Here is a 14,853-nt window from a genome sequence, read left to right on the forward strand (position 1 = left end):
GTGTACACTCTTTTTCCTTCTTGCTGTTCAGGCTTTAGCTAGTGATATAAAGGTCCCTGAGGAGCCAGTAAGGCACATCCTGAAGGTATTGACATTATTTATTTATTAAATAAATAAAAAATGAAGCAAAATAAATCAGATTTGGCCAAGGTTTGACGTATGAAATGTATTTAAACTCTGAGAAGATACTTTGCCTCTCTACTTAGTGTTTTGGGAATGTATTTTTACAAATGAAGCCATATTACATTAAAACTACACATGCATTTTGTGCAGTTTTCTGTTTGCCATTTTGAATTATACTGATGTTTCTAGCTTAAAAACACTTAAAAATGTCTTGACTATGCTTTTATGCAGCATTTTCTTTTAGTTGTTTTTCCCTTCAAATGGGTAGTTTTTATTTTCAGTGTTTATTTCCTAATGACATGAAGTTGAAGCTAGTAATATAAAACTTAATTACAGAGGTAGAGGTCCAGAGTCTTTTGTTCTTTTATTGTACCATCTTAATTATATGCAGTAGTGCTAAATAGTGTTGTAGAGGCCATGGAAATTATTATTCTTTCACGTCTCTGGGTAGTTAGAAAATTAGTCAAACAACTAGCAACAAGATTTGGCTGGCTGGACCTCTTGACTCCTATTTAGGAACTTATTAAAAGTGGGTCAACTGGCCTAGATAGTGGCTGCTTCTCCATGGAGTTATAAAAGTTATGATAACTTTTAATGGTTTTGTCTGCTAATTTAAAAAAAAGATCTGTTTCAGTGGTTTTTATTGATTTTATTTTTCCCCTCATTATAGATTATATTTTCCTGCTTTTCTCCAGAATAGCCTAAAGGTGGCTCTAGGGTGGAAGCAGGGAGATTAGCTTGTATGCTGTTGTCCCTAGGCAATAAACAATGGTGGATTATTACACTAGAGTGATGGCAGTGGAGCTGGTGAAAAGTGGTTGAAGTATGAGTATATTTTGAAGGTAGAACCAACAGGATTTGCTGATAGTTGGATGAGGAGCATAAAAGAATGAGATGGGCCAAAGATGACTCCAGGGTTTCAATCATGAGAAACTTGAAGGATGCAATTCATTTTAAGATATTGAGAAGCCAGAAGGAGGAGTAGAGTTTGGGAATATCAGGAATTCGATTTTGGATATATTAAGTGGAGTTGAATATTAGATATTCAAGTAGAGATGTTGATTTGTAAATTGTACAGTTGATGCTTGAACAACACAGGTTTGAACTGCCTGGGTATTTTTTTCTATAGTAAATACCACAATACTACATGATCTGCAGTTGGTTGAATCTGCAGGTATAACTGTGGATATGGTGAGCTGACTATATAGTTACATGTGGATTTTCAACAGCATGGAAGGTTGGTTGCCCCTAATCCTTGTGTTATTCAAGGGACAACTGTATATATGAGTCAACTGTATATATGAGGGTCAACTGTATATACGAGTCTGTAGTTCAAAGGAGGGAAGTCAGAGTGGGTGGTACAAATGTGGGAAATCTTAGCATATAGAAGATATGTAAAGTCATGACACTGGATATATCACCAAGGGAATGTAGGTTGATAATGGTTGGGGCACTCCAGGGTTTAAATGTGCTTCTGTGATGTAAAAAACCAGCAAAGGAGACTAAAATGGACCTGCCAGAAAAAAGAAGAAAATAAAGGATATGGTTGCCTGGAAGCCAAGTGACAAAATATGTTTCAAGGAGTGGAGAGGAAGATCGAGAGCTGCTGACAGTAAATGATAGTAAAATGAGGACTGAGAACTGACTATTAGATTTAGCAATGTGGAGGGTAGGTTCTGTGCACATTTGGTGTAAAATCTGATTTGAGTAAGTTCAAAGGAAGATGGGAGGAGAAAAATTTGGAGGTGGTAAAAATAGGCAGCTCTTTAGAGTATGATTATGAAAAATGGGATACATACCTAGTTAACCCACGTGGGTTAACTGTGTGTGTGTGTGTGTGTGTGTGTGTGTTTTAAACAGGTGAAATAATTGCATGTTTATAAGCTGATGGGAATGATCTGGTAGATAGGGAAAACTGATGAAGAGAAAGAGGAGAATTGTTGACATGGTGTCTTTGGGCAGACAAGAGAAGGATGGGGTGTAAGCCACAGGTGTGTTGGGTAGGAGCCTGGATAGTTCATTCATAATTATTGAGTAATGTGATTGGAGATGTGGTAATGGGAGTTTGTGGAACTTCTTTTTTAATTGCTTCTTTCTCTATGAAATAGGAAACAAAACTTTCATCCAGATGAGGGCAGGAAATGGAATGGTGGGATTGGAAGAGAAAGAAAGTGGAATAATGAACTAGGAGAGTAGGAAAACGAAAGGTCTGTGGAAATGTGGTCACTATTAGGGCCCACCAAGATCAGTGGTCAGGAAATTCAAGTGGATCTTTTAGTATGTTCATCATTCATGTCCATCTTCATTGTAAGGTGCAGAGTAGGTGGAGAGTTGAATTCAACTAGTGTTGAATTGATTCTATAAGATTGACATATAGTTTTAGAGGAAGGTAAAATTATAGAAATTGCTGTTTGTAATAGACTACTGATGTGGCATGATCAAGGAGACCATCTTGGAAGTGGAAAGAAAGTAGAAAAGCCTGGAGGAAATTGTTGAAATCTTGGCTCTGAACTTGAGTTTATTGGGAAGTTGTGGTAGGGCTTAGGGAAAAGGAAATGATTAAGGTAATGCTACATGGAAGATCATTAGAGGAAGGAAATAAACAAGAAAATGTTTCTGGGAGGCACTGATAAAACATATTCCTACATTTAAAAATGTCCATGCATTTTCCTTTCCTAAAAATTGACTTAGAGTCTTCCAGAGTTGTGTAATGATTGTGAATATATATGTCTTCCAGGTGCACTGGACCGGTGTGTGATGGGGATCACAGCAGTAGAGATACTGAATGCTTGTGATGAAGCAGCTCCCGCTGCCGTTGACTCACTTAGTCACCCAGCAGTCAACTTAAAACAAGCCATGACACGACGCAGTCTTGCTGCTCTTAAAAACATGGCCCATCATAAGCTACAAACTCTTGCGACTAACCTCTTGGCTTCTGAGGCATCTGACAAAGTAAGTTTTGTATGTGGGCTCATGTCCATTCAACTTCATTTAATAATGCAGCTTTGGCACGTCTTAGGGAATCATTTTTGGGAGATGACACGGGTGAAAAATAAGCTTCTGGTTTTTATTTAGGTTTTCCAACACAGTTTTTAAGTATTTCACGTATTTGGCAGTCTGAAAAAGTGACTTGTTCTTACCATTCAAACTGTTTTAAAATGATTCCAACAGACTTAAGTGACTTCAGTTTCTGAAATTAGAGCGAACGTTTTATGTATAATCTGTCTTTCTGACTTTCTGACGGTCTTCCTGTAGAAAGGTTGAGCACGAGCTAATATCTTCAGGAGGAAAAAGTAACAATTTAGGCATAATTCGGATGTTTCTAATTGTGGCTTATCTTTTATTTTAAAAGTACGTTCTGATTTTATTAAGGTGGGGCCATTTAAAGATTTAAGAAAATATGTGAGAGTAAGTATGGTGAGGTTGCACAAGTGCTGGCATTTTTCTGCAAGACTGAAGCTCAATCACACTTTCCTTACTGACACTTAAAATCAATGCATCTGTTACTTCTTCAGTTAACAGAAGATTTTCCTACTAAAAGAAGAACAGTCAACCCCACTTCGTTAATTGGCTACTTGTGTTTAGTTTTGTAGAGACTAGTCACTATTTTGTTTGTGGTATTTGTGTTCTGTGGTATTATTAGAACTAGTTTGTCTCTGGTAATGGATAAATGAATCCTAGAGACCATCCCAGTATTTTATCTGAATTGCTACTAAAATTCCTACTTCCATCTTAGAATTCATTAGAATTATGAATGGGTAACCAAATACCTTTATTTTCATTCTCTCTTCTGATTCCTATTTTTTAGATGATGAGATGTGGAATAAATAACAAAGAGGTTGAAAGGGTCATCTACAAACTTGAAAATTTGCCCGTGAATTAGCGAGTGCTAATGACATACGAAATACTATAGGCAGCTCCACTGACCCATATCCTCCAGTAATTGGCAGTAATATTTGATCATTCTGTCTTTCCCCCAAATATTAATGTTCTATTGGCTTTGTTATATTGTATTTTCATAGATTAGAATTGTGAAATCCTTCTGTGATATTTTTTCGTGCTTTCTGTTCCATGCTCTAAAGTTTGAATAGAAATCAGGCTTAAATGCATTTGCCGTGCCTATAATTTCTTTGAAGAGGTCATGTGGATGTTCCCTAGGAATTCAGTGTTCATAGCACATTGTCTGATGTTCTATATAATTTTAATATTGAGCAAACTTATAAAACAATACATTCAAGCGCAAGCATGTATGTTTTGTAATTTGCAAATTTATTCTTTTTCTTGTTGGTATCCCCTAGAAGTAAAAATTTGGAAAAATAATTATATAACTAGAAAATTAAAGAAAAATAAGTGGTACAGTAACATTTATGAATGGCTCTTGTAAGTGGTCATGGTCCATTATGTGATTTTTACAATCTTGTTTGTCCCTGTTTTAATAGCACATTTTATAGTGCAATTAGTGATAAAAGCACCAGATATCAGGGACAGTACACTTATGTATTGTAAAATATATTGCTCGTGAACCTCCTCAGTCTTGTAGCAGTGGTAATTGTTGCCTGGCCTACAAGGAAAACAATTATAGGAGGGGAAAAGGCTTAGGAAGCTGAGGCTGCAGGAGGATAATCACTTTATGAAAAATGTATGTTGGCTGGACCATTAGGGATTTCTCTAACTATTTTCTCATGTTGACTTAGAGTCTCCTTCTGAGGGGAATATTTAAAGAGCCATCCTCTGGATGGCTTTCTAACCTCAAGAGAAATGAAGCCCACGCAAAGTTAAAAAAAAAGTAACCAAACATAACTAAGAGCCTCTCTGTGGTACAGGACTTACCCTAGGGTATTGGATCTGATTTTTTTTCATGGGTCTCTCAACGGAAAGTGAAACCTCTGTGGGAATACTCTATATAAAGTATCCTTGTTTCCCTTGTTAGAGTAGTGTTAGCAACTGGACTATTTGGAAACAAATATTTTACATTGTTAATTAGGTTAATTATGCCAGACATATACAGCTTTACAAGCAAAGATAACTTACTGTCCTGTGATTTTTTTTTTTTTTCTTTCACTGGAAGAGCAAGAAGGTGTTAAGTAGAATTATCCTTTATTATTGCATCTAATCTTTGGAAGGTGTGTGTACTCAAAACCCTGTGTACTCCACTTATGACATGTATCTTATATTTCTCCTTGTATTATAATAACATATATACTTACCTAATTCTCCCTACTGAAATCCAGTCTTCTTTTTTTTTAAATTAATTTTTATTGGAGTGTAGTTGATTTACAATGTTGTGTTAGTTTCAGGTGTACAGCAAAGTGAATCATTTATACATATATACACTCTTTTTTAATTTTTTTATTTTTTTGTGGTACGCGGGACTCTCACTGTTGTGGCCTCTCCTGTTGCGGAGCACAGGCTCCGGACGCGCAGGCTCACGGGCCCAGCCGCTCTGCGGCATGTGGGTTCCTCCCGGACCGGGGCACGAACCCGTGTCCCCTGCATCGGCAAGCAGACTCTCAACCACTGCACCACCAGGGAAGCCCTACACTCTTTTTTTAGATTCTTTTCCCACATAGGTCATTACAGAGTATTGAGTAGAGTTCCCTGTGCTCTACAGTAGGTTCTTATTAGTTATCTATTTTATATATAGTAGTGTACATATGTCAATCCCAATCTCCCAATTTATCCCCCCCCCCTTTCCCCCTTGGTAACTGTAAGTTTGTTTTATACATCTGTGGCTCTATGAAATCCAGTCTTCTTGCAGACAGGAATTATGACTTATTTATCTCATCTCTGTGTTTTCCCCATGACATCTCGTAGCAGCTGTGCAATAAATATTTGTTGAATTGGATCATGTGTAGAAAGTGCTGATAGCCTCTGCTTCAGCCTCTTTGCCCACCTCTTCTTCATTCCTCTCACAGTTGATTGTTCTGACTTGACAGTCAAATCTCTCCCTATTCATGAGACTCTAGATGTGGAGTGTTTATTAGGTACTTTGCCCTCTGTTCAGTTTTGCATTCTCTCCGTTTGGTTTTGGTGGGCAAGTTGGTCCCAGCATAACTCATTCTCCTTCCTTGCCATCTCTGTATTTTCAAACATCCTGAAATTATCTCAACTTCCACCCCCTCCTTTACTCCTGTTTCTTGTGGCTCTAGGCTAGTGTTGCTTAACCCCAGCACTATTGACCTTTTGGGCTGGATAATTTTTTGCTGCGGCGGACTGTCCTTTGTATTGTAGGATGTCAGAGAAGTATTTTTCCTTTACCCACTGCATGCAAATAGCACCCCCTCTCCCCTAAGCATGACAGTCAAAAAGGTTTTTAGACATTGACAAATGCTTGCTGGGGGGCAAAATTGCCTCTGGATTAAAAGCACTGCTTTGGAGAAAAAAAGTTGAGAAATGGTAAAGATCCTACATCCTCTTTTTGTGTCTTTCTTTTCCCCTCCTCAGTTTTCTTCTTTAATGTCTCTCCTCTTTGTGAATGGTGAAGTCAGCCTCAACCCTCATCCCTTCTGCCCACTGTGGCAGAAATAGTTCTTGCGTCCTCTGTGGGCTCACACCTTTCGGTTCAGACCTTTCCTAAAACACTTCACTTTGTGTGTGGTATTTTTTTTTTAATTTTTTTTTGTTTATTTATTTTTGGCTGCGTTGGGTCTTGGCTGCTGCGTGCGGGCTTTTCTCTAGTTGCGGCGAGCAGGGGCTACTCTTCCTTGCGGTGCGTGGGCCTCTCATTGTGATGGCTTCTCTTGTGGAGCACAGGCTCTACAGTGCAGGCTCAGCAGTTGTGGCACACGGGCTTAGTTGCTCCGCGGCATGTGGGATCTTCCCGGACCAGGGCTCGAACCCATGTCCCCTGCATTGTCAGGAGGATTCTTAACCACTGCGCCACCAGGGATGCCCTGTGTGTGGTATTTTTTTGTTTGTTTGTTGAGCTTCTTGAGGACAGGAGTTGAGTTTCTCCCCCTTTTATTTCCAGTGCTTAACATAGTATATGGAGCATAGCAAGTACCCAGGAAATGTAGTGTGAAGTTAGTTTGCAAGTGTAGATTGGAGTCATGTGGAATCAACTCGAATGCAAAGCCGAGGACTTAACTCAATGAGTAATGACACGATATTGGGTAGTCTTAAAAGGAGATATTTGTTTGTTTAAGAATGATTTTGCCATGTCTGACACTTATATACAGACCACTTTATAAATGTTGACTTGGGAAATGAATTGTGATGTTCCTGGGATGATATAGTGAGAGGTGTGGGAACTGGAATGGATTAGGCAGTGGAAATGTAGACGAGGGATAACTTGTAAGCTGTTGTTTAGGTTGAATAAATAGGACTTCACAAATGAGCAAGAGAAGATTTGAGACATAACAGGTTGATTTCCAAGATCCAAGCCTAGGTAAAGGGAGAATGGTGGAGCTGTTAACAGAAATAAACAACTCATGGCATAGGCTTTGAAGTTGATTGTAACAGGAGACATTTGCCTCTTCTGTGTAGTGTTGAGAGATGGGGTACATGTGGCGGGAGCAAACAACCTCCAAGAAAGGAATGATATGATGCTGGGGTAGAGTAGGGATGGGATTTTATTTCCTAAATGAACACTGTAATGGAGTGCCTGAACTAGACTGCAGCTGACATTTTGGGGTGCCTACTATCAATAGATTATCCCAGATATGCTGTTCTCCTTAATTCTCATTACATATAGATGAGTTAGTTATCCTCAGATTTGCAAATGATGAACCTAAAGGACATTTGGTTAGAACAGAGATTGGCAAATGTTTTTCTGTAAAGGGTTAGATAGTAAAAAAAATTAGGCTTTGTAGACCATATTGCTCTGTCACAATGATTCAACTCTGCCATTACAATGGCATTAAAGCAGCTATAGACACTATGTAAATGGACTGGCTCCCAATAAAACTTTATTTATGAAAACAGGCAATGGGCTGGATTTGGCCCCTGGGTCATAGTTTGCTGACCCCTGCATCTGAAGATGGCATTATTAATATCAAGGTTGTGGGTACAGTTCCCCCATGGAATGGCCTTTGCTTCATTTTTGAAAAGTAGTTCAAAGGAGTGGTTTAGAGCCCAAGTTCTAGTCACAGGGGTATCTGTGTTCCAATTGCATCTCTGTAACTTCCTGCCTGTTGGTGACCTTGGACAAGTAACCTCCAGTGGCCTAGCTTACACATATAATTGAAAACAAATCTTTGTAAAGGAAGTAAAGGTTGACAGTTGATCAGAGCAATGAAATAACATCAAGACTTGGGGAATAAAAAAGAGCGTATGGAGTTAGTAAAGTCATTGGTCATCATTAAGAGCTGTTTGGGTAGAATTAGTTGGGTCAGAAGTCAGGATACAGCGAGCTAAGAATGAGCATGAGGTGAAGTGGAGGCATAGTGTGTGGAAGAAGTTTGCTTTTGGAGAAATAAAAGATTAGTAGCTTCAGTGGCTGCAGGGTTAAGAGCAGAGTTTATGCTTTGGGAGCTCACTGAACACTTTTGTTGGTAGAGGGAGTGATTGGTGGGGCCATGGAAGAGGACATGGTGTTGAGAATAGAGTTGGAAAGTTTACCCTTATTAGAAATTGTTTCCATTTAATCTGTAGTGATGAAAAGAGGGAGGTGAATATAACAAATTATTTTCAGTGGAAGAAGAGAAGAGTAGGCTGTGTAATCTGTTTTAAAAAAAGGAAGTGGTTATAATCCCTTGAAGGTAGAGTCATCTTCTTCTTTTCTTTTAATCCCTCATTAAACTCAGAATAAGTAGTATATTGGATTAGAAGTTTGAGGACTTGTAAGATATAAATGACTAGGAGATCATAGCTGGCATATCATGGCATTTGAGGAATGCATAAATGAGTATGTCAAGAAGAATGTCTGGGCATATCAGGTGATCTTTTTGACAAGTTTTTCTACAGAGTATTTGCCAGACACTGGTTCTTGGTGAGGAGATCTTGGTGGACGCCTTGGGCCAATGGGATTTTAATAGTAAAGCTAGAAAGCCCTTGCAGCCATGGAATTCATTTTTTAGGCCTACTGTGTGTAATTTTTTATTGGGCCGGGTTACATCTTGGGCATTGTTGTATCAATAAGAATCACCTTATTTATATTGAAAAATGATGAGGTTGAAGAAATTGAAAATTGACCAGGATGATTTATCTTTTACCTTCCATTTCTCTCTCTGTCGTCTAATTAGTCAAAACCCTGAAAAAAATGAATGGACTATATATGCAAAGGTCAGTAACTTTGTATTCTGTGTAACTAGGCAAGAGAATGGAATTTACAAGTCAAATATAACCTGCTGAGAACATACTCTGTGTTCTTTGCTTGCAGAATTCACTCTGTTAAAAAAAAAATTGTACTGATTGAACTGACTTTATGATTCACTGTGAAAAGGGCACTTATAAGGTACAGACAGAGACAAGCCAAATGACGTTAGGTACAGGGTACCAGGCCTTGTCTGGTGAACTGTTTTCAGCCTTAGAAAAATTCTTATGATAAGCCTGACCTTTGAAGTATCAACTAAACTTGCTTAACATTCTGCTCCAAAAGTTTAATGAATATTTTAAAAGAAAATATGAATATGTTAATGGTATATTTATTATATACTTTGAAGTATATATGAGTTCAGTTTTGGATTCTTCTAAATGGTTATTAAGACAAAAATTTTATATTACACTAATTGTTGTCTAATTGTTAATAAAATTAAGGAGACTTAGCTAAGCTGCCAGGCCTTAAGAAAACAAAGGAGTGAATGTCTCTGTAGGAGGAGAATAAACGTTTATTAAATGCCTTTGTGACCAGTGATTCCCTTTGATGGAGGATAATAATTAGAAACTGAATCCAGATGCTGTGTGCACTCATTGCTCCTGGGATGACGTTGCATCCGGGCCCTTTCAGTAGATAGAGCTAGGTAGTATTAGGTATGTTTACATGAATACACACTTACACAAACATGTACGTCTTTAAGTGTCTCTCTATCTTCCTAAATATATTAAATACCTTGGGTTAGCACCATTACCTCCATTCCAACCAAACACCACAGTGTTGGCTGTAGCCTCCCCTCCTGGCTTGTTGTAACTCTCTTCTTCACCTGTGAGAAACCTCTCCCAGTATTTTCAGTGTATTTATTTGCTCGGTTCCCCCTTTGTGTAAACAATTTCCCCTTCACCCCAAATCTCTTTTTAGGTGTGCCCACCTAAAGCTTGCCTCCCACAAAGGAAAAGAAGTTTCATTTCTTCTTGTTAACATTTTCTTTCTTTCCACCTTCTGCTTCTCTTAGGCATTATGAATTGTATTCATTCATTTTTGTATTTCTTTCCATTGAAGCTTCTTTGCTAAAGTGATGTTTTCTTTTTTATTTTTAATTCTTTTTTTTTAACATCTTTATTGGAGTATAATTGCTTTACAATGGTGTGTTAGTTTCTGCTTTACAGCAGAGTGAATCAGTTATACATATACATATGTATACATATACATATGTATACTTCTTCCCTCTTGCATCTCCCTTCCTCCCACCCTCCCTACCCCCCACTCCCAAGGTGGTCACAGAGCAACGAGCTGATCTCCCTGTGCTATGTTGCTGCTTCCCCCTAGCTATCTATTTTACGTTTGGTAGTGTATATATGTCCATGCCACTTTCTCACTTTGTCCCAGCTTACCCTTGCCCCTCCCAGTATCCTCAAGTCCATTCTCTAGTAGGTCTGCATCTTTATTCCCATCTTGCCCCTAGGTTTTTCATGACCAGTTTTTGGTTTTGTTTTGTTTTTTTTACATTCCATATATATGTGTTAGCATACGGTATTTGTTTTTCTCTTTCTGACTTACTTTACTCTGTATGACAGTCTCTAGGTGCATCCACCTCACTACAAATAACTCAGTTTCGTTCAGTTTTATGGCTAATATTCCATTGTATATATGTGCCACATCTTCTTTATCCATTCATCTGTTGATGGACACTTCGGTTGCTTCCATGTCCTGGCTATTGTAAACAGAGCTGCAATGAACATTTTGGTACATGACTCTTTTTGAATTATGGTTTTCTCAGTGTATATGCCCAGTAGTGGGATTGCTGGGTCATATGGTAGTTCTATTTTTAGTTTTTTAAGGAACATCCATACTGTTCTCCATAGTGGCTCTATCAATTTACATTCCCACCAACAGTGCAAGAGGGTTCCCTTTTCTCCACACCCTCTCCAGCATTTATTGTTTGTAGATTTTTTGATCATGGCCATTCTGAGCGGTGTGAGATGATATCTCATTGTAGTTTTGATTTGCATTTCTCTAATGATTAGTGATATTGAGCATTCTTTCATGTGCTTGTTGGGAATCTGTATATCTTCTTTGGAGAAATGTCTATGTAGGTCTTCTGCCCATTTTTGGATTGGGTTGTTTGTTTCTTTGTTATTGAGCTGCTTGTAAATTTTGGAGATTAATCCTTTGTCACTTGCTTCATTTGCAAATATTTTCTCCCATTCTGAGGGTTGTCTTTTGGTCTTGTTTATGGTTTACTTTGCTGTGCAAAAGCTTTTAAGTTTCATTAGATCCCATTTATTTATTTTTGTTTTTATTTCCATTTCTCTAGGAGGTGGGTCAAAAAGGATCTTGCTGTGATTTATGTCATAGAGTTTTCTGCCTATGTTTTCCTCTAAGAGTTTGATGGTGTCTGGCCCTACATTTAGGTCTTTAATCCATTTGGAGTTTATTTTTGTGTATGGTGTTAGGCAGTGTTCTAATTTCATTCTTTTATATGTAGCTGTCCAGTTTTCCCAGCACCACTTTTTGAAGAGGCTGTCTTATCTCCACTGTATATTCTTACCTCCTTTATCAAAGATAAGGTGACCATATGTGGGTGGGTTTATCTCTGGGCTTTCTATCCTGTTTCATTGATCTATGCTTCTGTTTCTGTGCCAGTACCATACTGTCTTGATTACTGTAGCTTTGTAGTATAGTCTGAAGTCAGGAGCCTGATTCCTCCAGCTCCATTTTTCTTTCTCAAGATTGCTTTGGCTGTTCGGGGTCTTTTGTGTTTCCATACAAATTGAGAAATTTTCTCTTGTAGTTCTGTGAAAAATGCCAGTGGTAGTTTGATAGGGATTGCATTGAATCTGTAGATTGCTTTGGGTAATAGAGTCATTTTCACAATGTTGATTCCTCCAATCCAAGAATATGGTATACCTCTCCATCTATTTGTATCATCTGTAGTTTCTTTCATCAGTGTCTTATAATTTTCTGCATACAGGTCTTTTGTCTCCTTAGGTAGGTTTATTCCTAGATATTTTATTCTTTTTGTTGCAGTGGTAAATGGTAGTGTTTCCTTAATTTCACTTTCAGATTTTTCATCATTAGTGTGTAGGAATGCAAGAGATTTCTGTGCATTCATTTTGTTCCTGATGCTTTACCAAATTCATTGCTTAGCTCTAGTAGTTTTCTGGTAGCATCTTTAGGATTCTGTATGTATAGTATCATGTCATCTGCAAACAGTGGCAGCTTTACTTCTTCTTTTCCAATTTGCATTCCTTTTATTTCTTTACTTCTCTGATTGCTGTGGCTGAAACTTCCAAAACTATGTTGAATAAGAGTGGTGAGAGTGGGCAACCTTGTCTTGTTCCTGATCTTAGTGGAAATGGTTTCAGTTTTTCACCATTGAGGATGATGTTAGCTGTGGGTTTGTCATATGTGGCCTTTATTATGTTGAGGAAAGTTCCCTCTATGCCTCCTTTCTGGAGAGTTTTTATCATAAATGGGTGTTGAATTTTATCGAAGGCTTTCTCTGCATCTATTGAGATGATCATATGATTTTTCTCCTTCAGTTTGTTAATATGCTGTATCACGTTGATTGATTTGCGTATATTGAAGAAGCCTTGCATTCCTGGGATAAACCCCACTTGATCATAGTGTATGATCCTTTTAATATGCTGTTGGATTCTGTTTGCTAGTACTTTGTTGAGGATTTTTGCATCTATGTTCATCAGTGATATTGGCCAGTAGTTTTCTTTCTTTGTGACATCTTTGTCTGGTTTTGGTATCAGAGTGATGGTGGCCTTGTAGAATGAGTTTGAGAGTGTTCCTCCCTCTGCTATATTTTGGAAGAGTTTGAGAAGGATAGGTGTTTGCTCTTCTCTAAATGTTTGATAGAATTCGCCTGTGAAGCATCTGGTCCTGAGCTTTTGTTTGTTGGAAGATTTTTAATCACACTGTCAACATCAGTGCTTGTGATTGGTCTTCATATTTTCTGTTTCCTCCTGGTTCAGTCTCAGAAGGTTGTGCCTTTCTAAGAATTTGTTCATTTCTTCCAAGTTGTCCATTTTATTGGCATATAGTTGCTTGTAGTAATCTCTCATGATCCTTTGTATTTCTGCAGTGTCAGTAGTTACTTCTCCTTTTTCATTTCTAATTCTATTGATTTGAGTCTTCTCCCTTTTTTTCTTGATGAGTCTGGCTAATGGTTTATCAATTTTGTTTATCTTCTCAAAGAACCAGCTTTTAGTTTTATTGATCTTTGCTATCATTTCCTTCATTTCTTTTTCATTTATTTCTGATATGATCTTTATGATTTCTTTCCTTCTGCTAACTTTGGGGTATTTTTTTCTTCTTTCTCTAATTGCTTTAGGTGTAAGATTAGGTTGTTTATTTGAGATGTTTCTTGTTTCTTAAGTTAGGATTGTATTGCTATAAAGTTCCCTCTTAGAACTGCTTTTGCTGCATCCCATAGGTTTTGGGTTGTTGTGTTTTCATTGTCATTTGTTTCTAGGTATTTTTTGATTTCCTCTTTGATTTCTTCAGTGATCTCTTGCTTATTCAGTAGTATATTGTTTAGCCTCCATATGTTTGTATTTCTTACAGAGTTTTTCCTGTAATTAATATCTAGTCTCATAGCGTTGTGGTTGGGAAAGATACTTGATATGATTTCAATTTTCTTAAATTTACCAAGGCTTGATTTGTGACCCAAGATATGATATATCCTGGAGGATGTTCCATGAGCGCTTGAGAAAAATGTGTATTCTGTTGTTTTTGGATGGAATGTCCTATAAATATCCATTAAGTCCATCTTGTTTAATGTATCATTTAAAGCTTGTGTTTCCTTATTTATTTTCATTTTTAATGATCTGTCCATTGGTGAAACTGGGGTGTTAAAGTCCCCTACTATGATTGTGTTACTGTCGATTTCCCCTTTTATGGCTGTTAGCATTTGCCTTATGTATTGAGGTGCTCCTATGGTGGGTGCATAAATACTTACAATTTTTATATCTTCTTCTTGGATCGATCCCTTGATCATTATGTACTGTCCTTCTTTGTCTCTTTTAATAGTCTTTGTTTTAAAATCTATTTTGTCTGATACGAGAATTGCTACTCCAGGTTTCTTTTGATTTCCATTTGCATGGAATATCTTTTTCCATCCCCTCACTTTCAGTCTGTATGTGTCCCTAGGTTTGAAATGGGTCTCTTGTAGACAGCATATATATGGGTCTTATTTTTGTATCCATTCAGCCAATCTGTGTCTTTTGGTTGTAGCATTCAATCCATTTACATTTAAGGTAATTATTGATATGTATGTTCCTATTACCATTTTCTTAATTGTTTTGGGTTTACTCTTGTAGGTCTTTTCCTTCTCTTGTGTTTCCTGCCTAGAGAAGTTCCTTTAGCATTTGTTGTAGAAGTGGTTTGGTGGTGCTGAATTCTCTTAGCTTTTGCTTGTCTGTAAAGGTCTTAATTTCTCCATCAAACCTGAATGAGATCCTTGC

The 14,853-nt window shown here is 37.6% G+C and overlaps 1 protein-coding gene across 9 annotated transcripts in view; it reads left to right on the top strand.

The window, feature by feature from the left end:
• The window catches only part of WDR7 (WD repeat domain 7), a 372,036-nt gene that overhangs the window by 67,724 nt on the left and 289,459 nt on the right, over window positions 1–14,853 (top strand). For all 9 annotated transcript variants that reach the window (XM_060029121.1, XM_060029112.1, XM_060029113.1 and 6 more), the window contains one exon: window positions 2,861–3,075. In XM_060029121.1, the coding sequence (XP_059885104.1) occupies window positions 2,861–3,075 (215 nt within the window). The remainder of the gene's footprint in view (window positions 1–2,860; window positions 3,076–14,853) is intronic.

The sequence above is a fragment of the Delphinus delphis genome, chromosome 13 (genome assembly GCF_949987515.2).
Source record: "Delphinus delphis chromosome 13, mDelDel1.2, whole genome shotgun sequence".
Lineage (NCBI taxonomy): Eukaryota > Metazoa > Chordata > Mammalia > Artiodactyla > Delphinidae > Delphinus > Delphinus delphis.